Source organism: Cynoglossus semilaevis, chromosome Z (genome assembly GCF_000523025.1).
Source record: "Cynoglossus semilaevis isolate Cse_v1.0 chromosome Z, Cse_v1.0, whole genome shotgun sequence".
In the NCBI taxonomy this organism is placed as follows: Eukaryota; Metazoa; Chordata; class Actinopteri; order Pleuronectiformes; family Cynoglossidae; genus Cynoglossus; species Cynoglossus semilaevis.
The window spans coordinates 7,072,441-7,096,636 of record NC_024328.1 but is presented as its reverse complement, the minus strand read 5'-3'; the positions used below and the strand labels follow the sequence as shown (position 1 = coordinate 7,096,636).

General features: G+C 38.5%; 2 protein-coding genes across 14 annotated transcripts in view; one reads left to right on the top strand and one right to left on the bottom strand.

Annotated features, from left to right (window-relative positions):
* LOC103397645 (ataxin-2) overlaps positions 1–12,387 on the bottom strand; it is a 22,443-nt gene extending 10,056 nt beyond the window's left edge. For 3 of the 12 annotated variants that reach the window (XM_008335987.3, XM_017042908.2, XM_025053103.1), the window contains exons 1-11: positions 11,583–12,386; positions 9,609–9,639; positions 9,234–9,293; positions 8,877–8,948; positions 7,943–8,093; positions 7,422–7,436; positions 4,840–4,964; positions 4,352–4,443; positions 3,582–3,773; positions 1,989–2,155; positions 1,426–1,674 (exon numbers count right to left, since the gene is read on the bottom strand). In XM_008335987.3, the coding sequence (XP_008334209.1) occupies positions 1,426–1,674; positions 1,989–2,155; positions 3,582–3,773; positions 4,352–4,443; positions 4,840–4,964; positions 7,422–7,436; positions 7,943–8,093; positions 8,877–8,948; positions 9,234–9,293; positions 9,609–9,639; positions 11,583–11,692 (1,264 nt within the window). In that variant the 5' untranslated portion in view covers positions 11,693–12,386. Of the gene's footprint in view, positions 1–1,425; positions 1,675–1,988; positions 2,156–3,581; positions 3,774–4,351; positions 4,444–4,839; positions 4,965–7,421; positions 7,437–7,942; positions 8,094–8,876; positions 8,949–9,233; positions 9,294–9,608; positions 9,640–11,582 lie in introns of all 12 variants that reach the window. The other 9 variants (XM_017042909.2, XM_025053107.1, XM_025053104.1 and 6 more) reach the window with 8 other exon arrangements.
* Positions 12,388–12,540: 153 nt separating this feature from the next.
* On the top strand, positions 12,541–22,526 carry LOC103397646 (MAP kinase-activated protein kinase 5). Of its 2 annotated transcripts, XM_025053108.1 has the most exons (14): positions 12,547–14,283; positions 15,317–15,390; positions 17,487–17,562; positions 17,955–18,052; positions 18,134–18,242; positions 18,522–18,611; positions 19,029–19,124; positions 19,206–19,286; positions 19,378–19,565; positions 19,938–20,058; positions 20,180–20,310; positions 20,423–20,538; positions 20,857–20,961; positions 21,101–22,526. In XM_025053108.1, exons 1-14 carry the CDS (start codon positions 14,248–14,250, stop codon positions 21,193–21,195), a joined length of 1,416 nt encoding a protein of 471 aa, XP_024908876.1. In that variant the 5' UTR covers positions 12,547–14,247; the 3' UTR covers positions 21,196–22,526. The 2 variants fall into 2 exon arrangements, with proteins under 2 accessions (XP_024908877.1, XP_024908876.1); XM_025053109.1 differs by lacking the exon at positions 18,522–18,611 and having other exon boundaries at positions 12,541–14,283.
* The last annotated feature ends 1,670 nt before the right edge of the window (positions 22,527–24,196 follow it).

Sequence of the window (24,196 nt, the reverse complement as noted above, 5' to 3'; positions counted from 1 at the left end):
AGAAATTCTGTCCATAAAGATAATGAACAGAACCGGTGACAAAGGGCAGCCCTGCCGTAGTGCAACATGCACTGGGAACAGGTCCGACGTACTGCCGGCAATGTGAACCAAGCTCCTACTCCGATCGTACAGGGACCGGACAGCCCTTAGAAGAGGGCCCCCGACCACATACTCTCGGAGCACCCCCCACAGAATACCACGAGGGACACGGTCAAAAGCCTTTTCCAAGTCCACAAAACACATGTGGACCAGTTGGGCAAACTGCCATGAACCCTCAAGCACCCTGTGGAGGGTAAAGAGCTGGTCCAGTGTTCCACAACCAGGACGAAAACCGCATTGTTCCTCTTGAATCCGATGTTCAACTATCGGACGGATTCTCCTCTCCAGTACCCTGGAATAGACTTTAACGAGAGGCTGAGGAGTGTGATCCCCGATAGTTGGAATATATATATATATACTCCTTTTTTGAAAAGAGGCACCACCACCCTGGTCTGCCAGTCCAGAGGTACTGTCCCAGACTGCCACACGATGCTGTAGAGACGTGTCAACCAAGACAGCCCCATAACATCCAGAGACTTAAGATACTCAGGGCGTACTAGGGTACTCATTCTGCAGATATTATCTTCTTAATTGACCTAAAAAAAGAATTTAAAATAGATCTTTCTAGTCTAGCACTGCAGACACAGAGCACAGCACAGCACACACCGTACTGCACCCACATGACAAGGTGAAATGTCTCTTTTATCAGACTGTTGTTATGTGTAATCTAACTGTCACACATTAACCAAACATAAATATACTCCTACTAAAACACTTGCATTTAATTAAGCCATTCAATTATGGATCAATGTGCAATTATGGATTAAATGTCATGTTTATGACATTTTGCACAGAAAAGGCAAAAAACACATTAAGTGAACTTCTTGTCATTGTGACACTGCATACAACCAAATGTTTTTAACTCATCACCAAAGTGAACAGTGGGCAGCTTTAAGGGGAGCAGTGAGTGGGGACGGTGTCATGCTCAGAGCACCTCAGTGGTAATTTGGCAGCTGCTGGACTCAAACCTGAAACCTTCCAGACCCAAGTCCGCTTCCATAACCACTAAGCCACCACTGCCCCATTAAAATAACAAGTAACTGTTGGCATGTAACATTTCTGGTCATTTCCAGCCCAATTACCATTAAAGCATTTGAACATGTTAGTAGTTTTTCAGAAAATTATCAATCTGAACCCAGATCAGTCCGATAAGGGAACATCACATTGTTTTGTTCTCATGTTTCACACTAGACCTGGGCAAATTTAGTTCTAACGGTTTTGCTTTCGAGACGCTTTTAAACTGCTAAAGAATTGGGGTGAGGTGTCATTTTCTTCCACCTTCACCTCATGCCTTTGCCCAGGTCTACTCCACACTGATGTGGGTACCTTCTGAAGACATGCGTTTGGGCAGAGTGGAGGCTGCAGAGCTCGGCCCATGGTGGGAAAAGGAAGAGGAGGAGGAGGAATAGGAGGGGTAGGATGAATGAGAAGGAGGCCTGGAAGGTCGAGAGGGGGGTCTGGAGGGTGGTCTGGTGGGCGTGGTCGCCCGAGGAGGCAAAGAGGAGGGGCCAGACTGGTAACGAGAGGGGGGTCGGGAGGAGGGAGATGGACAGGGTGAGGGCCAATGAGATGAACCTAAAAGAGGGGAGGACAAAAGATCAAGTATGGACAAACAGTTTCAGTGAGAAAAACTAAAGTACAACGGAAACTGGTAGAAGGTCATAAAATAAGACAGAGAGCAGGGACACGAGGTATTAAAAAGATCTCACTGATACGAAGTAAGTACAAACAAATAGAAAGATTATAATAAAAAAAAACCTTAAAACATGAAACAACACCTAAGGAAAAGTCACCTCCTATTTTACATTATCATGAAACACACTTTCCTACTCATCAACACAAGTTCAAGAAATGTAACACAACTGTACGTGTGAGGTACTTAAACATACCTCCATTGACAACCCTCTGGTCAGCCCCAGAGTTGGAGCTGTAGTCATGAGGACCGGGTCGAGGAGTCGAAGGTCCGATCGAGCTCTGAGAAAGACGAGGAGAATTCTGTCGTCCAGGCCCCCATGACATTCCCTCCCTGTTTCTCTGACCTGGGGAAAAGTATTCTCTGCAGATGCATACAAGAACAGAACAACAAAGACAGAGGTTGAAGGAAACTATATCAAATACTAACAAGGCAGAATAAAATAACTAACATCTGTCAGAAGGAGCGAGCACAGGTCCTTTCATTGTGAGAACTGTTTTATTAGCTTTTACTCACCTTCAAGCCTTTGCTGCTCATGCCAATCAGCAACACTAATATAAGTTCATTTCGTTAACACAAGACAGTGGAGTGTAGACAGTCAGGAGAGAAAGAGCTGATAATTGTGTAATGTAGGAAATGTATCATTCATTCACATAACTGAATCAAACATCTCCAATGAAGATACATAGAATTATATATAGTGTATATAGTATATAGTGTACTATATACTATGCAGTATATAGTACACTATTGGAGGCAGTGGTGGCTTAGTGGTTAAAGAAGCAGACTTGGGTCTGGAAGGTTGCAGGTTCGAATCCATGAGCTACGTCCCCACTCATTGCTCCCCCTTAAAGCTGCCCACTGTTCATTTTGGTGATGGGTTGAATTCAGAAGTCACATTTGGTTGTGAGCTGTGGTGTGTATCACAATGTCACAATGACAAGGAGTTCACTTTCCTTTCCTACTATAGTAGTATAAAGTAAGGCATAGCACAGTTTATGTTAATGCAACACCTATGGGATAGATCAAGCCTTAATGGTTTAAAAAATGTTGCATGCTAACATGCTTTAGTATAATGTAGTGTAGTATTTTTAATATTGAACAAGTCCACCCTTAAAAACATAATTAAAATAGTATAGTATAATATAGCATAGCTATAGTATAGTATAGTGAATGTTACTGTAATGCCTAAAACAGGGGTGTCCACACTTTTTTGTCTTGTTTTTGTCTTTTCAAATTACCAGGTATATATATTTACTCATATAAACTGAATATCTTATTATATACATTATATGTTATATACATTATACTGTCTGACGCAATACTTTTTGATCCTTAACTAAGCCGTAGTGATTAGCATATTAAAATAGAATTACATGTATAATTTTTTTTTATTTTTGTAATTGGTCAGGATCTACCAGCACTCCCTTTGAGATCTACTGGTAGATCCCAATCTACTTATTGGGCACCTCTGGCCTAAAAGAAAAATGCACCGTTAAAAGGACTGTGTAGTTAGTATAAAGTATAGTTCAGTACAGTATTTTTAGGAAAAAATGTGTGTAGTTGTGTCTGTATATGTACAGTGACAAACATAGCTGCATAAGAGTAAATGTTACGACGTGAAAATGTTTCATGTTTTTTAAATTGACAGCAGAATATTACTGTTCTTTTACTCAGACAATTCTATGGTCACTATAAGCACTTGAATAATGACAGAAAAAACAAGAAAAAAAACACAATTTGGAGGTATTCACTCATCCTGTCTTTGGACTTTGTCTCCAGGTCTCACCTGCTACTCAGTGTGTGAGTTTCCCTTTCCCCTCGAGCCACAGCAGTATATTTCTCCTCCTCTGACCGCTCGTCATTCTCCAGGGCTGCACGTGCCTTGTACGAAGCACTGGCCTCAATCTCCTCTGCCAGTTGGGCAGCACGCGCCTCCCTCTTGAGGAACTCCTCAGAGTTGTCTCGCTCCAGGGGGACCCTGGGAAACAAGCTCAGGATAAGACAATACTCTGCATGGTAAAAATGGTCAAAAACATACATTTCTAACTCTGTCTGTGGGTTAAAATATATAATCGTCATTGATTTGATGATTGTGTATAGTTAATTAGAATTTTTTAACTGTTAACTACATCTTTAAAAATGGGAGTTGATAAATCTGCGCTTTAAGCATTAATTTTTTGTCTTGAGTTTGAGTTGTTAAAAAAAAAAAACATAAACTAAAGTCATAAAATGTGCAATAAAAGAACACTTCTTTTCGTACTTTCCAAGTATCATATATATCATATACACTTATATCATATAAGTACAGTATATGTATATACTTTCCTGTTTAAAAATGAATTTATTACTTAAGGGACAATGTCCTATAGTTAGTTCAGTTAATTTTACTTTGCAGTTCAAATGGCTGTCAAAAAAACCAATGGTGTTAAAATTAATTTGCATCAACATGTTATCATTGTGATAATGTTGGAAACCCTTTTTTAAAATAGCACTTGATTTTAAATACTTATTTCACATCAGTACAAAGAGGGACTCACATTCAAAGTAAAAACTTACGTATATGTGGACAGGCTGCTGTCGTATGTAGACAATACTCCGTACTTCTCCTCATTGTACTTGAACATGTCATTGGGGTCCCACCCATTTGACTGATATAGAAAAAAACAGAAAAATGTTTACAGCTTACGTTTGTGTGTTTACCATTTTTAGTACCCATAGACCTTTACACAGTTCATAACAGAACACAGTTACATATAAATGATTAAAAAAGAACTGTTCATTTCCAAGTAATTGGTTAAATATTGATGAGTAGCTCAAGTTCTTTTCTCTGAACAATGTTAAAATAAATAAATAAATAAATACATTTCTGCAGTCTTTACCAGAACAAAACTGTGGTCCAGGAATCTAGTATAATTTCAATACCTCACTGATAGTCATTATACTGTCAATATTACAATATTGCAACAATGCATTATTCAGTGATGCATTACTGCTCGCTGTTGCTCATAAGTGAAGCATATTTTTTGTGTTTGTGTGTTAGTTACCACATCAGTGTCCAGAGACTCTAGGCTGTCGGAGATGTGGGTCTCTCCTCCGTCCCATGGCTCCAGATCTTTCTCTTTGTGCTCACCATTGATCCTTCCACCCACTGCTGCATCTGTGAAGTTATCTGAGATGCACACAAATCGGATGACACGTATTTAGGTGCAATTACTGCGACGCACAAACACACACATGTACAACAACAGCAATAGAAAGTCAAGCATTTAGTCACACATAGTTGTTCTTTCACTGTTTATGCAGGGAAGCGCTCATGCTCCCAGAGCTTCTGCCACAAGCTCCGACAGTGATTTTGTTTTTCTTAGATGGATGGTTTTGGTGTTACAGCAGGCACACCCACACAAAACCAGACATGAGTTAAACTGGTTTGGGAATATTCCTTTCAAAAACATTGGAGCTACAGCTTAAACTGGCCTGGGTGAAGCTACAGAAGATAAATGGTTCTGTCTGAACAAAGTCAGGGAGAGAAGATCTTTGCATACGTTTTAAATTTAGGATTCAGGATATACCACTTAAAAAGATGATGCGCTACAATACTTCACAACTGAACAAACAAAACATCACTTCACTGTTGAAACCTATAATTGTAATATTACATAACTTGGTACCCTTCCTAAACATGGAATACAATAAGTACTAAAAAAAAGGTTAAATGTGTTCATCATTATAAATTATAAATAAATGGACAACACTCCAGAAAGGTTGAGAGAAATAAGTTAGCTGACTTTTGGCTGACATTTGCACACGTTTGCATATTCAGCAGCAGTTTCTGCATTGGCCCTCATTTCTATTGGCTGCGGTAAAATTCTTCAAATCCTTTAGCGGCAGATTGTGACTGGTCTGAAGTTTCTACTTTCTTGCACTGACAACAAGAACTAAATAGTAAGGCCATGAACACTGATCGTGTACAAAGACCCAATCTAAAAACACAAAGTAGTTACGAGATTGAATGCTTAGTCAAGAACTCCCAACCTGAATATTTGCTTTGTGACATTTTCTGTTTTATTTCTCTATGTTCCAACATTTTTGAAATGTGATGCATCATATACTAAACTTTAATATGTTTAATAAGTAAACTTCTTTTTAGGTTACTAAAATTGGAACATAAGGATTTATATTTGTAATCACTAAAGAGGAAATAAAAACAAAATAACATGAACCAACATCATGAATATTTGCACATTAATTGTTTATTAAAAATAAATTAAAAAAAGAGTGCTGCTTTTTTACACCCCTAATAATTCAGTGGATAATTTAGTGAGCCCCACTAAACCCAAAAACAGGCATTCTTACAAAAAAACTTAATTCAAAAAGAAAAGTAAACTCTAGGTAGAATCAATGGACACAAGGAATATCAGCCACTAGCAAGGAAATTGTTGAGCCATCCCATTTCACCTCATTAGACATAGAGCACTAGCATTTATACCGATTGGCCTACATGAGTAGAGATGTCTGATAGGCTTATTGTCTATGAAGAGAAATAAATAAAATCAGACAAATGTCAGCAGAGTGATGGATAAGCAATTTTAAGGATAAGCACTCAGAAATAAAATTGAGGAGCTAATGTTAACAGGATTTTTTTTAAGTGCAAACCAATCAAATCCAATCACAAAGAGAATGTATCGCTTTCCCACTGACATCTCATTCTGAAGGAAAATAATGTGCTGAAAACAGTACTTAATGACTGTTGGATTAGACCTAATGTCTGTGTGACCTGATCAGACATATACACATGTCATGGATAAGAGGCAGATACTGAGTAATACAGAAAATTATATAATCAAATTATTTTGAAAGGTGCAAGACTGATTTTCAAAAATTGAAGAACATACTGTTAGGGATGTAACACTATCAAAATATACTGTTATATACAGTAATTTTGTAATAATAAAGGCCAAGGTGAAATGAAGAATTTAATATTTTGAAAGGAAAACATAGAGCTCTCGGTAACTGGTGATACTTTGTATCAGGGTTATCATGACCTGCATACCAATACTGAATGTATTTAATTTAAATCCATCAATCTAGTGAACTTTGAGAAGCACAAACTGTGTGTATATAAAAATGTGTATTACGTACACGCTATCTTCTCTTGAAGATTTAATTATCCTCTGCTCAGAAACATCACTGTACCGATAACAAAGGAGTTAAACCATAAAAGATATTTTAAAACCCAGCAGGTAGACAGATTTCCCCCCTCACTGTCCACTGCTTTCCCTTCCGGCTTTAGGTTGTTGTTAAGCTTGTGAAGTATTGCTGTGAAGTTGTGAAGTACACACAACAATCAACAACAGCCTCCACCGTATTGGTATTTTATAACAAGAACAGAGCAGGGAACAATGGGTCCACACGGAACAGTAGCCTTTTAGTCCTCACTTCCCTTCACATTCTTCTACAGTTGCTAAAACAATTCACCAGTTTTGGCTCGGACGTCCCATTAAACCTTTTTTGTTGCATGTCCAGAACAATACGAAGACACTTTTGTTACTGTTAAATCACACATTTTGACATTGTTACATCCCAAACTGTTATTTTCAGACAAAAGTTAAATGAAAAATGTTTTTACCTGCATCAGAGGTGACTAGTCCATTGGAGAGAAGAGACAAATGACAAATGACAGAGTCAAAAAAACAGACTGACAGAATGACTGGTGATCACACCAACAGTTCCCTTTATTCAGCATGTGAGTGAGATATCTACTTTATATTATTTATGTTGTAACAGGTTCCCAACAGGCTTTGATTTCTGCGATTATGTATGTTTTTATTTAAATCAATATATTATTAAAAGAGCATTAAACAGCAGAGCTGATATCAAATCACTTGAGATAGCTGCCTTTTTTACATTGTAGTATAAATCACTAATTTTGGTTGCCAGGACAACCTGCAGGCCACTGTAATTAATAAATTGTTTTAAAACCACTGAACAAGGAGCAGCTGTTCAAGTTTAAACTTTATTACATTAAATACAATTAAAAAAAGGAAAATGATGTACATTTAAACAAATGCAGCCTAGACAGTTGGTATTGAAAGACCCTATTCATTAACCTTGTTCAGAGCTCTCAACACAAATGTTTTTATTTTTTACCTTTCTTGGCGAAACTCAGGTCCACATCTTTGAAGGTCACGACCACAACATCTGAGGCCTTGAAAATGATGCTCTCCACAATGTCCTCTTTCCTGGGGCCTATGGTGAGCTCTGGGCTCTTTCTGTGGGCTGCATCCAACACCAGGTCACACTGGCGGAAAGAGAGTTGTTTACATTAAGGAAGCATGTGAAATATACTCCAAGCCCAGTATATCTACAGAAAATATTATAGATGTAGAGAACATGTAGAACTGATGTTGTTACTATTGTGTAGTGTACTTTGATCAAATATTTTATTTTAATCAAACAAGGAGGATATTTCCTCAACAAAGCTGCGAGTTACAATAGGACTTTCAATGCACTGCAACACTGAAGAAAATCTCAAACTCTGAAACCAGATATTTTTCTTACCAGGCAAGGGTGTACAAAAGGGAGGGTGCACTCAGCTGGGTGAATATTTCAGCATGTTTGACTGTTCAGCTTGCGCAAACAGTGATAATAGAAGCCAAATGTGATACTTGGTATTGGTCTTAGAATAAACTGGTATTTTTTGTCTGCACAGACACACTAATTTCATTTTCTTCTGCACTACTGTGCCATAAAGGATATGGTGGTGAATAAATAATAAATTAACACAACTGCCATTATGTTACAAGTAATGTCTTCTACTAGCATTGCACATTTAACGGAAATTAAAACAGCTTCACTGGACAGAAATTTTCACCCATGTCAGGTTAATCTTTTTACTAACAACAGTAAGGTTTCACCCAAAGGCAAAAAAATGTAAACTTTATATTGACCAAAACAAAAACAGGAATGCAGCAGTGCGTAATTGCAAAATAGACTGGTTTGTTTTCTGTCTAGGTCACATCATGGGTGAAGTTGCGATTGATGGAACACCTTTTAAAAATATTACACCGAATGTCATCCTTACCTCAGGACCATACGTTTTAAAGACTCCTTCGTAGACTGCTCCATTTTTTACTTTCAGCTCACAGTTGGTCCCCTATAAATAAATAAATAAATAAGCTTAAAAAAAAAATCACACAAGCTTTGTTTGTTGTCGCGCAGACATTTTGAGGAAACAGCATGTGGTGTAGGACAGACTGCAGCACAACTGCTGTTACTATCTAATTTACATTAAGCATGATTCACATCAATGTTTCAGCCAAGGTTTTTACAACCATTAGGAAAACCAATTTTATTGGAAATTTAATAAAAACAGAAGATACTGAATACATTTGAAACATAATTTTGAAACCATAATACAATGGACACTTAGCAAACATACCACTACAGAAGTCAAGACATGGACCATCCTCATATTTGCATAGATCCCATTGAAAATGACCTGAAGAAGAAAAAAAGGATATTCAGTTTTTAATGTTTTACTGTTTGCAAAAAAATGTTATTTGGTTTAAAAGCCAGTGTGCATGTATTCTGTTCTGATTAATAAACAAATGCAGGCATGCCACATAAACAATACACTAGTTTACACTACACTGCTCTACATGACCAGAATAAAGCATTGTGTTCCTATACAGGTTACTAGATGGTTGCTGTTCAAAAATAACTTTAGCAAAGAGGTAGAAACAACCATAGATGCCTACAGGTGTGTGGGTATCTACAGGGGTGTCTCCTTGTTAATATTTAGTGGTCTACTTACTGCTGCAGGACCTTTACCACTGTGTCTTCCCCTGAAAGGGAAAATAGCATTGTCAGACCAGCCATAATCATTAGAAGTGGATTCCTAGCTTGCATTCTGAAACAAAGTGCTTCCCAGAAACCTCTTGAGACAGTGGTATACATTTCCAAAACACTACACAACTGTAGTTGCACATTTAACACAGGGAGTTCCCGTGCTCACAGGCTGAGCATGTCTAAAGAAGCAGAACATCTAGGAGCACAACATAGTCATCAGGCTTGAGGCACATTACATGTTACAGATTCTGTAACCTGTCTGTTTACATTTTGAAAATACAATATGAATAAATAGAGATTAATGTTTTTCATCTCTGTGAATAACTTTTGGGTTTATAGCTACCTCATCAATTTAATTTATTTCTATATATTTGCAACATGAAAATGTTTCATCTGCCATTCAGTTTTACGTGAGACTGATGTTTAAGACATGTCAGCATCCACAGTAATTTTATAATTTCTTCTATTCAGGCCTCCAGCACTTGACATGTCAAAATCAAGCAACTGACAGAATGAAGAAAAAAATCAACATGCAAAACAGTCACAAAAACATATTAGTGAAAGACAGGTGTATCAGCAGATCTAGAACCATAGATACAAATTCACTGAATATCATTATAAAAATATATTTCTCGAAAAGAAGTATATTTTTGGTACATTGGTTGTGAATCTCTCTGCAGCTCATTGTTATTAAAACATCTAGTTGCACGAATTCCAAACATATTTATAGTGAAAATTTACCACACATTCCAATACAACTCCAATTCAGAAACTTTTCATTGATATGCTGAAATCGTGTTAGAATGGTGTGCAAGTTGCTGCCAGGCAAATACTCTGTAGCCTACATTTTTTTCAAGCATGTCCTAAAATGCACCTTGTTCAGCAGCTGGCACAGGGCCAGACATTGACCCTGGATTCGCTGTATGCAAAGCCCACTTCTACTACATTATATTCGTTTCAAATGGAGAATGACGGTGTTTAATGCACAGATGTAATAACGAAAATAAGCATTTCTTCATGAAACTAAACGATTTGGATACATGACTCGGGGTGGTTCATTCTTATCTTTGTATGATCGGTATAGAAGAAATCTACGCAATAAATGGACATGGTGTCCTAGTGACCGGTGAATGGAAACCTGACCAAATTTAAACTAACTAAAACCCACAATATGCATGTAGCTCATGCACAGACAGTGTGGGTTTCAGCTTCATGTCGAGACAGACAAGTACAGAAATACGTATCATATTTCAAGGACATAATTCCACAGAAACAACCACGACAACGTCGCTTTACAATCCCCCTTCTCCTACTCCTTATCCCCGGCCCCACACCCGCCCCTTTATTCCCTGCGCCCACACACGTTTCTTTTTTTCTTCTTCTTTTTTTAACAAATATCTTGGCAATGTCATTGCAGCAATGTTGCGGTAACGCAACGAGCTCCACGCAAGTCAAATAGAAGCACACACAGTTTGTTTCATTAGGCTGGAAAGTGTCCAGGCTGTCCTGCAATGAAGCACTGCATAACAAGCCTGGACTGTCAAACGGCTAATTGACTAATTCATTCTAAGGTCTTACAATGAACGTGGCGCCATCAACACTGACATTCGGATTCAAGGCTGCACACATGTTTCAATATCAGTGACAGGGTGACGTGCAAGTGGTGTAAACGATCATCATAAGTTGCAATATTGCTGGAAGACAGAGGCCTCGCTAGCCAAACCTGCATAACATTACATTACAGTGGGTGACCATCACGTCGTAAGGCCCGCTTTAACATCCACAACCACTTACATCTTCTAGACCATTTATCCAGGATGTCATCTCTGAAATAAGCCACCAAATGAATAGTATGTGTCTGCATATTAAAATGCCATTGCAAAGACACTCATTGGATTAATTTAATTCCACTACATTAAAGTTAAATAAGGTGACAGACCTGCCCAGATTCGGTCTTCCCCCGCTGTTTCCCCCAGATCCAGAGGCAGGGGTACCAGCGGCGCTGCCACCGCCGGGTTTGCTTCGATTTCCACCGGCCTTCATTGACATAGTGATCCCATAAAAGACGGTGTCTTAAAACGACTAGCTTCACGCCGCAATTTCTTGTCGACCGGACGGCGTGTGCCTGTGTGACAGCTCGCTAATGTTAACGCAGGTTAGCTGACAGGCTAAAGTCAATGTGCCTCCTAAAGGGAGAAGGCTGTGCTAACAAGCTAGCGGACTACTAGCGCACTTAGCAACTTGTACAATTGGTATTAAAACAAAAAATATTAAAGATTCTTAAAAAGACAACGCGAGCCAATCACTCCTTCTAGAGAAACATGAGCGCTAGACGGCGTGTCAATGTATTTACGACTTTCAAACGTTAAGTTAAATGATCTCAAAATAGGCTTTGTTGCTATCTCAGGTTGTTCCCGTTGCTAACAGCAAAAAGACCAAAACAGTCTGAAAGCGGACAAAAAAATAGCGGAGGGATATGGGAAAGGCGGAACGAGTTATGGTTACTCATCAAAATCCCCATATCTTCACTGACAACCAAAACTTAAAAACGGGAGAAATTTGTGGACACATGTATTTTCAAACCGCCAATATTTACAACCTGATATTTGTTATTAGGGTAGAATGCACACACAACATGGAACTATTTTCAGGAAGTCCGTGAAATCTCAATAGGTGTTTCTTGGCACCCACGTGAGCCGGCGAACACAACACACAGAAGTTGCGCACACCAACACCATGGTATTTACATACTGTGACTGCACGTGTGTAACAGCAGAAGAATTTAAACATATTATCGCTACCAAGAACACGTAGAAAGTAAATAGGATGTTCCGTTCAGATTGTTTCAAAAAAGTGGTTGGACTTCGACTAATACAATATGAGTGTGACTTAAAACGCCAGAAAAAATAAAAATTTCTACTTTTAAAAATTTAAAAAATTAGTTAATGGAGTTCGAAAGCAGTCCTTCGAAAAGGGTTTTTATTTTTGACCAGATATTCAAAGTAATGTTTTATAATATGGATTATAAAAACATCGAAATAATAAGATATATAATAAATATTTTAGAATATTCTACAGCGATTTGAATGGGCCAATTACCGTGTAAACACTAAATGTTCACTTTTCCGTTCGACAACGCAAAGCATGTATATCTGTCCTTAAATAAGCCTTTGGTAAGAAACAATGTGTTAACTAGAGTTAAGCTATCGGAAAAACCGCTGCCATTCGCACACCATGGCCACCAATATGCATCTGGCTAATGTCACGTTTAATTGCCGGTCCGCTAAATTGGCAATTAAGGTGGACCCAGACAACTGATAAAGACATTAACCTACGTATAAACGTTTATTGATCTTTTCCATTGAGATTTTATTTTACAATTAACTTATGTTTAATTTAGGACTCTACAGATAAAATAAACTTAGCATTTGATAAGACAGTTTGCATCCGTGGAGTCGTCGCAACCCAACCCTTTAAATACATGGAGGGGCCTTAGAAGGACCTGTCATTGTATGTCCGTTCTAAGGTAATACATTAAATATACAGTACGTTCAGATTTACGATGCTCAACTTCACTTTATTTTGACTAACGAGTATTATAAACGTATGTATCTGTTGATATAAATGTTTATTTAAAGAAAACACACAAAATGTAATTGAATAAACTATTTTTTCTATATTTTGCAAGGCAATATCCTCTGACAGCTACTGCGTAGTGCCGACTCGGCTTGTGTGTTAGTGTAGCTACAAACTGTGATTAGTACAATTGCCAATATAAGCTTGTATGTCTTTATTACATTTCAGAAGTCGTTCCCATTCACCATTGATAAAGCTGGAATACTGGCATTTTACATTACGAATGCTAACCGGAATGCTGCTACTTACAGCTACTAAAAGATAAACGGAGCTAACCTGCTAAGTCTAGTAGCTCGATACCGCATAACATACTTTTGGCTCGACGACAAAATAGACCGCTGCTGTGTTTTGGGGAACACTGTGTGGTTAAAGGGACACCTTTAAATCAATGCTTATGACCGACGGCACAGGCCAGAATCGCGGGCTTTCTCCTGTGCGGTTTTTTCACTGAGGTTGCCTTTGCGGTGCTGCCAATCCACCTAGATCGTGGCAGTAGTAGTTTGCTAGTAGCTTTTAGCCGGTCCCTTGTGTGTTCGCAGCATTAACACAACGCTGCTCTCGTCTTGCCGGCTAAAAATACACTTCTTGTCCTTAATGCCCGTCCAAAAGTGGTGGCCTAGTCCATGACGGACTTGTTCTTTGTTTTTCTGATCAAACTGTTGTAAGTTTGTACATGGTTACCACCGTCCGTTCAATACGACTGGAAGAGCGAGTGGTACTCCGATGCGGTGAGGTGAGCTTGTCGGCTCCAACGATACCTAAACCCAGCTTGTGGACTTCAGATCTGTGGCTATTCAGTGGCCAGACACATTCTGTCCTAATGGCAGCGTCTCGTTATCAGTAGTTACGTAAAAACATTTAGTCCAACCTCGTGTTGGAAGACTGGTAACTTTGTATCTGCGCTTTGTATCAGCGCTTTGTCTTTACTATCAACTGGCAAGATAGGCTCGATCTGTCCTGAGGACACGATGTCGGAGGACAGCAACGCAGACAAGTTCATAAAGGTAATCTGAATATAACAGTTATACGTAATTTGATTTTATAATGTTTTTGTACATCACTTTTGCTTGATCGTGTACTCATACTACGTGTACAACTTCACATTTTTACAACCATATGCCTTTGTTACTTAAACTTTGATTAGCTTTGTTGTCCTCGTTTCCTCGTTAGTGTCTTTCGTGTGTTTGCTGCAGGTGTGGATAATGAGCTGCTATTGTGACGTGAAGACAAGAACAAACGATTCTTGATTTTCTTTAAATTTGCTTAACCCCCAAACAGAAATATGTGAATCATTAATTTTGTGGCGCTGAAAGTTTTGTCTTTGATGAACTTTACTGTGGTTCCTTGTTCTGGCTGTATCCGGTGGCAGCAGGTTCATGGTTAATATTTCTATTTGTCCTGGCACTGGAAGTTGTTCTTGGTTTGTTGTGTCAGAGAAAGCATCAATTATGTGACCACAGTAAAATGTGATCTCAAGTGGCCCCTGGACCGAACGTTCACAGTTGGGAGTGAAGTATCTATTATAATTACATTCTGGAACACATTGATGTCATGCTGTGAGTCAGGAAGAAAATCAGTGGTGTTTATACGTGTAGCTTATGTTGGTGGCAAAAATCAATCATCAATTTAACAAAGGACTTGCGAAATGTTCCCAGAAAGGGGGTAATTCTCAGTGTTGTTTTTTTTTTTTCAAACAGCTTTAGCTGTTTTGCATAACTGCGCTACTTTAGAGTTAAGCTCTGAAATAAAGTACATGCTTTATTAACTGAGCATGCAGTCAACATACATGATAACAGCTCAATTAGGTTCAATTAACATGGCAGATGTAATTGACCCAACTGGTTTGCTAGACCAAGTAATGTAAACAATGCCAGGGATAAAGGAAGTCAGATCCTCAGATGATACTGCAGTACAAACCCGTGTCAGCTCGTGCAGTACTGCCTCTCTCTATTCTTTCAGTCAAGAACAACCCACAGATGGTGAACTTGCTTTTTAAAGAAAGACTGTAATATACTCTTTGGTTTCCGTTTTCAACAGGAGTCGTCAATTCTGGACGAGTACAACATAAACTGGACACAGAAGTTAGGGGCTGGGATCAGTGGGCCTGTCAGGTGAGTTCACATGTACCTGCAGAGACAATCTGAATATTCACAGAATAGCTGTCAATTCATCATGATTAATTGTAATTAGTAACAATTAATCTGTGAAACCTCTAGGGTTGCAACTAAAGGCCAGGCATCAAATTAATGACCAATTATTTACTTAGCTAGTCAATGGTTGTCATTGACTACGTTTTTGTTCAATAAAACGAACGGTCTACTTCTGACAAACCACAACTTATTCTTATCGATTGCTCATCTTCAACACCAGCCCAAGTGAGTTTGGTTTGTTGACATGAAATACAGAAGTATCATTATAATTATTTCTGCCTAATACCTACAAAGAATCCATCAAAAAAAGTCAGGAAACATCCTTTATGTTAAACAATGTACAAACAAGCAAACTACGTTCTGAGAAGCAGCCATCAGACGGAAGGTTCTAGTTAATGCCTGAGGTTCCATGTCATCAATAAACCTCAGCCTGCCTCCTTTTGCTGTCTCCTCTCCGATTATTTACACTTAAAGACGGTGGCAGTGATATTAGAAAATAAATAAAAAAACACAGACACAGAATTCCATAAACTGTAAATATTATTTTTTTAATTCATGAACTGAAATGAACTCAGGTATTGAATCCAAAGGATTTGGACTCAAAGCATTTTAAATTAACATTTAATTTTGCTGGTAATTGAATCAGCAAATCAGCATGCTCTCTAAAAAGCCCAGACCAGGACTCAGAGATGAGTACACATCTGTTGTTATCTCTCCATATGAATGTCTGCTGTATGTCCTGAGACCTTACTAGTACTGTATCAACACAACATTACTAAATGTTCGTAGTAGTACTGTAGCTGTTCCACTGGCTCTCTCTGTGCTCTTAGGAGATTCTGTCTGTGTTGGCAGCCTGTTATTTACTGTGTGAGCAACGTGGCCAGGTTGAGCAAGGTCACAGTAATATTTTCGAATTTGTCTTCAGCTTTTCAGACATAACTACTCCAAAATATCCTTGTATAACATTTTTCTCTTATCATCAAGTCTGTGTATTTCTCTGACTTGGCAGTTGGAATTCACTCAGTTACATGTCTGGCTGTGATTCATTAGGTACACGTTGCTTTCCACAGAAGTGAACTTTGGCCACTGCTGAATGTTCCTCAGACTGGTTTTAATAGTGTAATCTGAGTTTAAGGGCCAGACGTTACAGCTTCACAGTGGATATTTGCTGCTCACAGGAGGGGAAACAGGAGGAAATGAGATTGTCAGAAGATTTAAATGCAGGAAAAGTGGGGAGGTAGTGTTTCTATTTTACCACCAGAGTGAAATGTAGTAAGAACATACTGTACTCCTTTGTCAGTCTATCTCCAACCACTAGCTTTTAATTCTTACCGATTGAGAGCAATAAAAGAAGCTGGGGTGAGTTTAATCTGACACTGATGGGAGACAAGGGACATCGTGGTCAGGCCAACAGTCAATCACCGGGTCAGCAAGCAGCAGTTAGCAACCATTTACCTACACAAACACAAGCATATGCATTGGGCCAGTTCACATTCACCACGTACTTCAAGTACTTGGTCCAGTCTGTCTGTCCTTCAGAAACATTTTAGTTCTTAGTAATGTCAAATAAACCAGATGCTGGAAATATTTCTCAGAGACTTGGGTTTAGATGTAAAGGATAACAACAAACTGATGCAGCAGATTTGTGGTGATTGCGTGGGTCATTGAGGTCAAGCGTTCTGTTCAATTATACCATTTTTGCTAACATTTTAACATTGTTGCACAATGCTATAATAAATTGTTTAACAACGTTGAACGAAATTTTCGGCCTTTACGTGGAATCCACCTTCTTTGAATTCTCAGCTACTCCTGAGCAATGCACAACTTAAGTTTCTTGTCTGTTTCCTTTTAATTAAACTCGAGGGTCTAATCTGTTAGCAGAAACCTTTCCAAAACAGCAACTTGGATTTGAATAAAAAATGTTTGTTATACATCAGTAGAATTTACTTAAAGTGAATTTCTCTGTCACTTATTTTAGATTTAAGTGTCAATAAATAGCAATTGGCTCCTGGCTCCTCTGCCTTGACATGTTTCAATTGTTTATTGTTCTTGTTTAGAGTTTGTGTGAAGAAATCGACTCAGGAACGGCTGGCTCTGAAGATCCTCATCGATCGCCCTAAGGCCAGAAACGAGGTGAGAGGAAATCCTGCCACAGTTGTTAATTAACCCTTTTATCTCTGCTTGGAAATAAGCTGCGCTCTGTGTGTTGGTCCATATTCATTCATATTCAGTCTGTTTGGGCTTTTTTCTCGGTGACATTGCAATGAACAGTTTGTCTCACAGTCTCTCTGTTTCGTTAACAGCCTTCTGTTTTGATTAAACAGCACGGTTAGCTGTTACACTGTGACACAACAGCAGTCAAAACACACAACATTGACTGGTTTCACACACGAGCTCTGAACACTGAGCTGTTGAACGCTGTCATCACAGCCACACATGTTTGGTTTCACAAAATTAACTATTAAGCACATGGGTGATAAAAAAAAAAGATTTGTCCACTGCTGTCTGTGTCATGTTCTGCACAGGTGCGTCTCCACGTGATGTGTGCTCATCATCCAAACATTGTGCAAATCTTAGAGGTGTACGCCAACAGTGTCCAGTTTCCACATGAGTCCAGTCCAAGGTAAAAAAAAAAAAAGTTTAAAAATTCATAAACATCTTGTGCATTTAAAAAAATAAAATAAAATCACTTGCTTATGCACAGAGCTAGGCTCCTGATTGTCATGGAGATGATGGAAGGAGGTGAGCTGTTCCACAGAATCAGTCAGCACAGGCACTTTACTGAGAAGATGGCCAGCCAGGTCACCAAACAGGTTAGTGATGACACACATGACACATATGTGTCACCTGAATGACCTTTTAAAAAAAAAAGTTAAAATGTCTGCTGTTTCAGCTAAAAAGTAAGTTACTTCTGTTAGGTCTGTAGATTCTTTGTTCTTTCTTAGTGTTTTATAACTGCAGTAAACATATACATGTGAGTTACATAGTCAAGAGGAAACAAAGTGGAGATGAGGTTAAATGTGGGCCGATGAAACTACTTTTAACCACATCCACCTTCAGAAAAGTCTGACTCCTTTCTGTTCCTCCTGCAGATCAGTCAGGCCCTGGAACACTGTCACTCCTTAAATATTGCACATCGCGACTTGAAGCCAGAGAACCTGCTCTTCAAGGATAACTCTTTAGTAAGTGACTATAACAGTGTAGTAAAAAGAACAGTGTCTCTGCACCTCGGCAACATTGAATCTTTGTAGAATTTCCTGGTACATTAGTCACAAAGAGAAAACTGTTTAACATTTGCTGGCTGTTTAGAAGAGTGGGTTCACTGGCTTAACTACAAATGTAGACAAGTGGAGCTCGTCCTTTACAGACTCTTGTCGAAATAATAAAATGGATTTGGAAGTATCCGGTCTCCATTTACAGCAAGAGTTGTTTTTTTAAAAAATCCATCTTTACTCTGGCAGCAGCTTTAATGACATCACAGATTTATTGCACATAAGAAACTCTGTCAAGCAAAACTCAATAAAGGCAGCAGGATTTGAGGAAAGTGAAGAGTTTTGCTGTAAATTACTGAAATATCTCTAATGGCTTTTCCTCCACAGGATGCCCCTGTGAAGTTATGTGACTTTGGCTTTGCCAAAATAGATCAGGGAGACCTGATGACTCCTCAATTCACTCCTTACTACGTAGCACCTCAGGTAAAACAAACACAAACAGAAAAATGAGCCAATAAAAGAGGTCTGTGCCGCGATGAACATTCGATCATGGTTTTCTTTCAGGTACTTGAGGCTCAAAGAAGACACCAGAAGGAAAAGTCTGGAATCATTCCTACCTCACCAACTCCTTATACCTACAACAAGGTAAAACTCATATCCAAGCAACATCTTCAAGCTTCGTTTCTCAGATTTACACCAGACTTTTGATTTTAATTGTTTGTTTTTTCTCTGTTAGAGCTGTGACCTGTGGTCTATGGGTGTTATCATCTACGTCATGTTGTGTGGCTACCCTCCGTTCTACTCCAAACACCACAGCCGCACCATCCCAAAGGACATGAGGAAGAAGATCATGACGGGAAGCTTCGATTTCCCTGAAGATGAGTGGAGTCAGATCTCAGAAATGGCCAAGGACATCGTTCGCAAGTAAGTTTTTTTGTCTTCATCAGTTAAACAGCGGAGTTGAGTTGATATTAGATAAAACTCGGGCCCTATTATATTTAGACAGTGTTCCTAAACCCAAAATATTTGAATGAAATTAGATTAAAATTTACTGTTGCTGCTCGTCACAGGTACACAACAACAAAATGCAGACTGCATCTAAGCGGAGGTTCAAAAATAGTAAATGCTGATTTGACAGAAATCACATTGTTGGTAACAGTCATTTCTTTCCAGTGGTGGTGGTTTGTAGATTTCTAAACTTTTGTCTTGCTTCCATATTAGTCCTAAACCCGACTCCATATGATTTGGAGTCTTTTTTTCCCAATATATACCAATGTCGCGCCCTTCCTGCTTCAGGCTGCTGAAGGTGAAACCAGAGGAGAGACTGACCATTGAAGGAGTCCTGGCTCATCCCTGGCTAAACTGCACCGAGGCCCTGGACAACGTGCTGCCTTCTGCTCAGATGATGATGGACAAAGTGAGCAAATTGTGTTACGTGATAAATGAGGATGTTTTTTTTTTTTTTTTGTTCAGCCAAGCTGTATTGAACACAGTACAGTCCACAGTCAGCCTTTGACCTTTGTGTCCTTTTGTCCCAGGCTGTAGTAGCTGGTATCCAGCAGGCCCATGCAGAGCAGTTGGCCAGCATGAGAATCCAGGACATGAACATCAGCCTGAAGCCACTCAACTCTGTCAACAACCCAATCCTCAGGAAGAGAAAACTACTAGGGTATTCTTAGACTTTTTTTAAAATTAATTTTCTTTCTTTCTTTTTAAAAAAATAATGTTTGAGACAAAATGAGTCTAAATAAAATGTGATTGTTATGGTGTCCACGTCACAGCCCAAAGCCAAGTGACGCTATCTTCATCCACGACCCAGAGAACGGAGGTGAAGACTCCAACGTAGCGCTGGAAAAATTACGAGATGTGATTGCACAGTGTATTCTCCCACAGGCAGGTGAGTCAAAGCAGTGTGAATTTTGTCGACTTATAATTTTTTGTCGAACATAGTCCTCAAGTCTATTTATGGGGATGAAAATTGAATAGAAATATTTTTAGGGGTTCATGATGACAAAGAAAATCACTTTATTTATTACTCTATTTTGTTTAATATTCAGGGGCCTTGAACTGCAATGTCCTTCCATTTCATGTTTAACATGTTTGGTCTGACAATACAAATCCTTGAATCCTTGACTGCAGAGATGTAAAGAAATATTTTTTCTGAGAAACAATCGACAAACAAATCAGCTAAAATTAACTTTTCCTTTCCATCCAGGAGAGAATGAGGATGAGAAGCTGAACGAGGTGATGCACGAAGCCTGGAGGTTCAACCGAGACTGTAAACTGCTGAGAGAAGGTCTGCAGGGACTCAGCTGGGACGGTCAGTACCGCCACACTTAGTTTGTTCTTCAGCAGTGGCTTAAAGTCTCAAAGAACCGAAGGCAGATGATAAAAGTTGTTTCCACTTCATGTTGGTTGTTTCATTGATCCAGGTCATGACATCACTTTTCTCTCTGCAGGTCGAGTGTTTTCAGATAAGGTGGATCGTTTGAAGTTGGCGGAAATAGTCAAACTGGCCATTGAGGAGAAAACCAACCTTCAACAGTCTCATTAGCAAATGCTGAATCTTCTTTTTTATATTGTTTAATATTTGACCTTTGACCTTTTTGTGCAGATGCTTTTTATGTAAACAAATTTCAGTTTTTTTCATGAAAGCACCTGCAAATACCTAATGCACAGCTGTAGATATATTTCAAAAAAGGACTCATTGGTACTAAAATGCTTTTTGAAAAAGACACTTGCCAAAAACACGGTTAAAAAAAATGTTTCATCTTTTTTGCAACAAAAGCAGAAAGAGAAAAATCTTAATCGTTTTCTGGGAGGCATTTTGTATGAACTGTATGTCTTAGACACAATTTATTTCATCTCTATTTTTTTTTTCTAACAATCCTTATAATTTTATTTATTGAAACCTTTATTATTGCAACAGGGCTTTGATCTTTAAAGATGAAAAGCCGTTCTTCCACACACTTCTTGAATGTCATAAAAAGCTGTAAGTTCTTCTTGTATTATCACTCCGAAACAACACCTTAGATCATAAGAAGTCTGAGAGCTGAAATTAATTATATGAGACACCATCAATGGCTGAGAGTATTGTCAATATAAAAGAACGTGTTCAACACAGTGGGTGTTCTGCTGGTTGTAAATGCAGACCGGCAGGTAAAAGGGAAAAGTTGTAGGAAATGCTGTTAGACTGGGCTTTTGGCCTCTAAACATCTCAGAATATCATTACAAGTGTAATGCAACATACACATGTTTTAACAAGACAGCAATGTGTGTATGTGTTAGTTACAAGGAGAATAACTGTCTGTGTTGGATCATATGTTCATTACAATGACTATACGTGTGTTTTTAACCTAGAGTTTTCCACTTCACTAACAGTGACAGTGAGCTGATCCTGACCTTTCCCCTACTAATGCTCCTGCTTCCTCATTTTTCCCACATGGTTTTTACCTCATTGTTTCTGTTCTTCACTGCCACCTACTGGGTCTTTTTCCATTACTGAACTGGTATTTACACCCTGAAGTCCCAAGCACACCTGCAAGAAAAAAATAGGGAACAAGAAGTAAATAGAGGCAGAGGGTGGCATCACTGCACAGGGAAACACTACACTTACAAAAGAAGATTGATTTGTTTAAAGAACATTGCTGTATGATGACTAATGAAGGGCTAACACATGACTAACGAACACGCTGCCTAACGTGATGATGATGAACAGTTAAATGTTAATACATGCACCAACATTTAAAATGAAAATGCAACCATTAATATGATTTAGTGCTGCAGGGTTTTGTCCAAAGTTCAGTTTGTATCCAATATTATTTATTTGTTGAGAGGACTCTGACCTGTTTGAGTGCACAGCAGATAAATGGTTTTGGTTGTTAATTATGTTGTTTTTGTGTTTATTTTGGTGTATTTATGTAAAAGATTGTTTTGGGGTTTTTTTGCCCTCTCGGGGAACCATTTTTTTTCCTGTTTACTGCTTTTCTTATATACATGTACTGTATATATAAAATTGTTCTAATTTCAATTTGAATGAAAATGTATGCAATAGATGGTGTGTGGTGCCATGGTTTTTACTTTCCAGAAAAACAAATGCTCACCTATGGAAGATGACGTATTAGCATAGATGTGGAAGAGTACCTTTAAATGTCATTGTCGCTATAATGACTGTCTTACTGAATAAGAAAGGCTTCCCAGACTTAGACACAAGCAAAGACAACTTTCCGTCTCTCAAGCTACTGATGTCCAAACTTTAGGTTCTGCTTAAACATTTCTTTATGTAAAGTTAGTAAAAGATTCTTTTTGCAGAATCGTTCACTTGTGTCAAAGTTAAGCTATTGAAGGGCTTACATGAGTCATCTCTCCATCGACAGTAGCTGCAGTTAGCCTGGGTTACCTTTTAGATGTCTTTGGATCATTTTTCATTGATAACATTAGGCCATTTCAAAGCTAAAACCTCTGGTCATCTTCTGAGCCTTAGATATAGTATTTAAATATACAGATGCTTCCCCTGTTAAAGGTTGTTGAGCCTCTGTTTAATAACCAGAACTGGAAGTTTATGCACACTTCTGTGAGTGATTGATCTTCAGGAGGTCTGGGGTGAATCAAATCAGCTTCATCTGCTTATCAGATCTGAAGAACATTTAATAAATTAGCTTCTGTAAAAACAGGGTCTCACAGGAATAATATTAAACCAAGGCGTTCTTTCTGCAGAAATACAGTTGTTCGTAGCCTTATTGTTGTTGTTGTTGTTGTTGTATCCCAACTCTGAACTTTGGTCCAGACTGTGGGCCATTTTACTAATACTAATAATCCAGAAATACACAATCTTTGCCAAGGCAGATGGGGCCATAATAGATTGAAACATCATTCTGACCTTTCAATACTGTGTGAAAAATCTATAAAATACATTTGCCTATGTTTTTCCAGCCACCTGACTTTAAATAACTTTAATAATAATCTTTAAAAAATAGGCAGAAAAGGTTGAGTCAGCTTGAATTTCCTCTAAATACCAGTTGCGTCTGTCACTCCTGCTAAATGGACATTTTCCTTTTCAGTTCTGATATCACACAAGTGTAAATCATTTAATTTCACTTATAAGTTCTATTCATCTCCTAGGTTTCATAGAGTTATTTTCTGGCTTCACTCAACTTTCTTTTATTCTCTGGCTGTAATGTAGCATGCACGCTAATAAATCCCTCACAAAGACCTCGCTGTAAGTTCCTGTCATTGCGTCTATTTTCTTGCCTTTCTGCTTTTGGAATGTCATCAGGGTGCTGACTTGGTAATAAAGGAATTCTTTGACATTTGAACATGTGGTTTGGGTTTTGATTGGAGGATTTGTTCACTGCCTGCAGCGTTGGCAGTCTGCAATGTAAATGTTAGGTTTGTTTGTGACCATGTTACAGATATGGTTTCAATCTGTGAGTCACTGTCAAAGTGCTGGATCTGGAGGTTTGGTTTTGATCATGTTTATATTTCCAGGCCAATAACCGTGTGTGTAAGAACCCATATTAGGAGCACAGGTACTTACGTACATCACGTTTAAATAA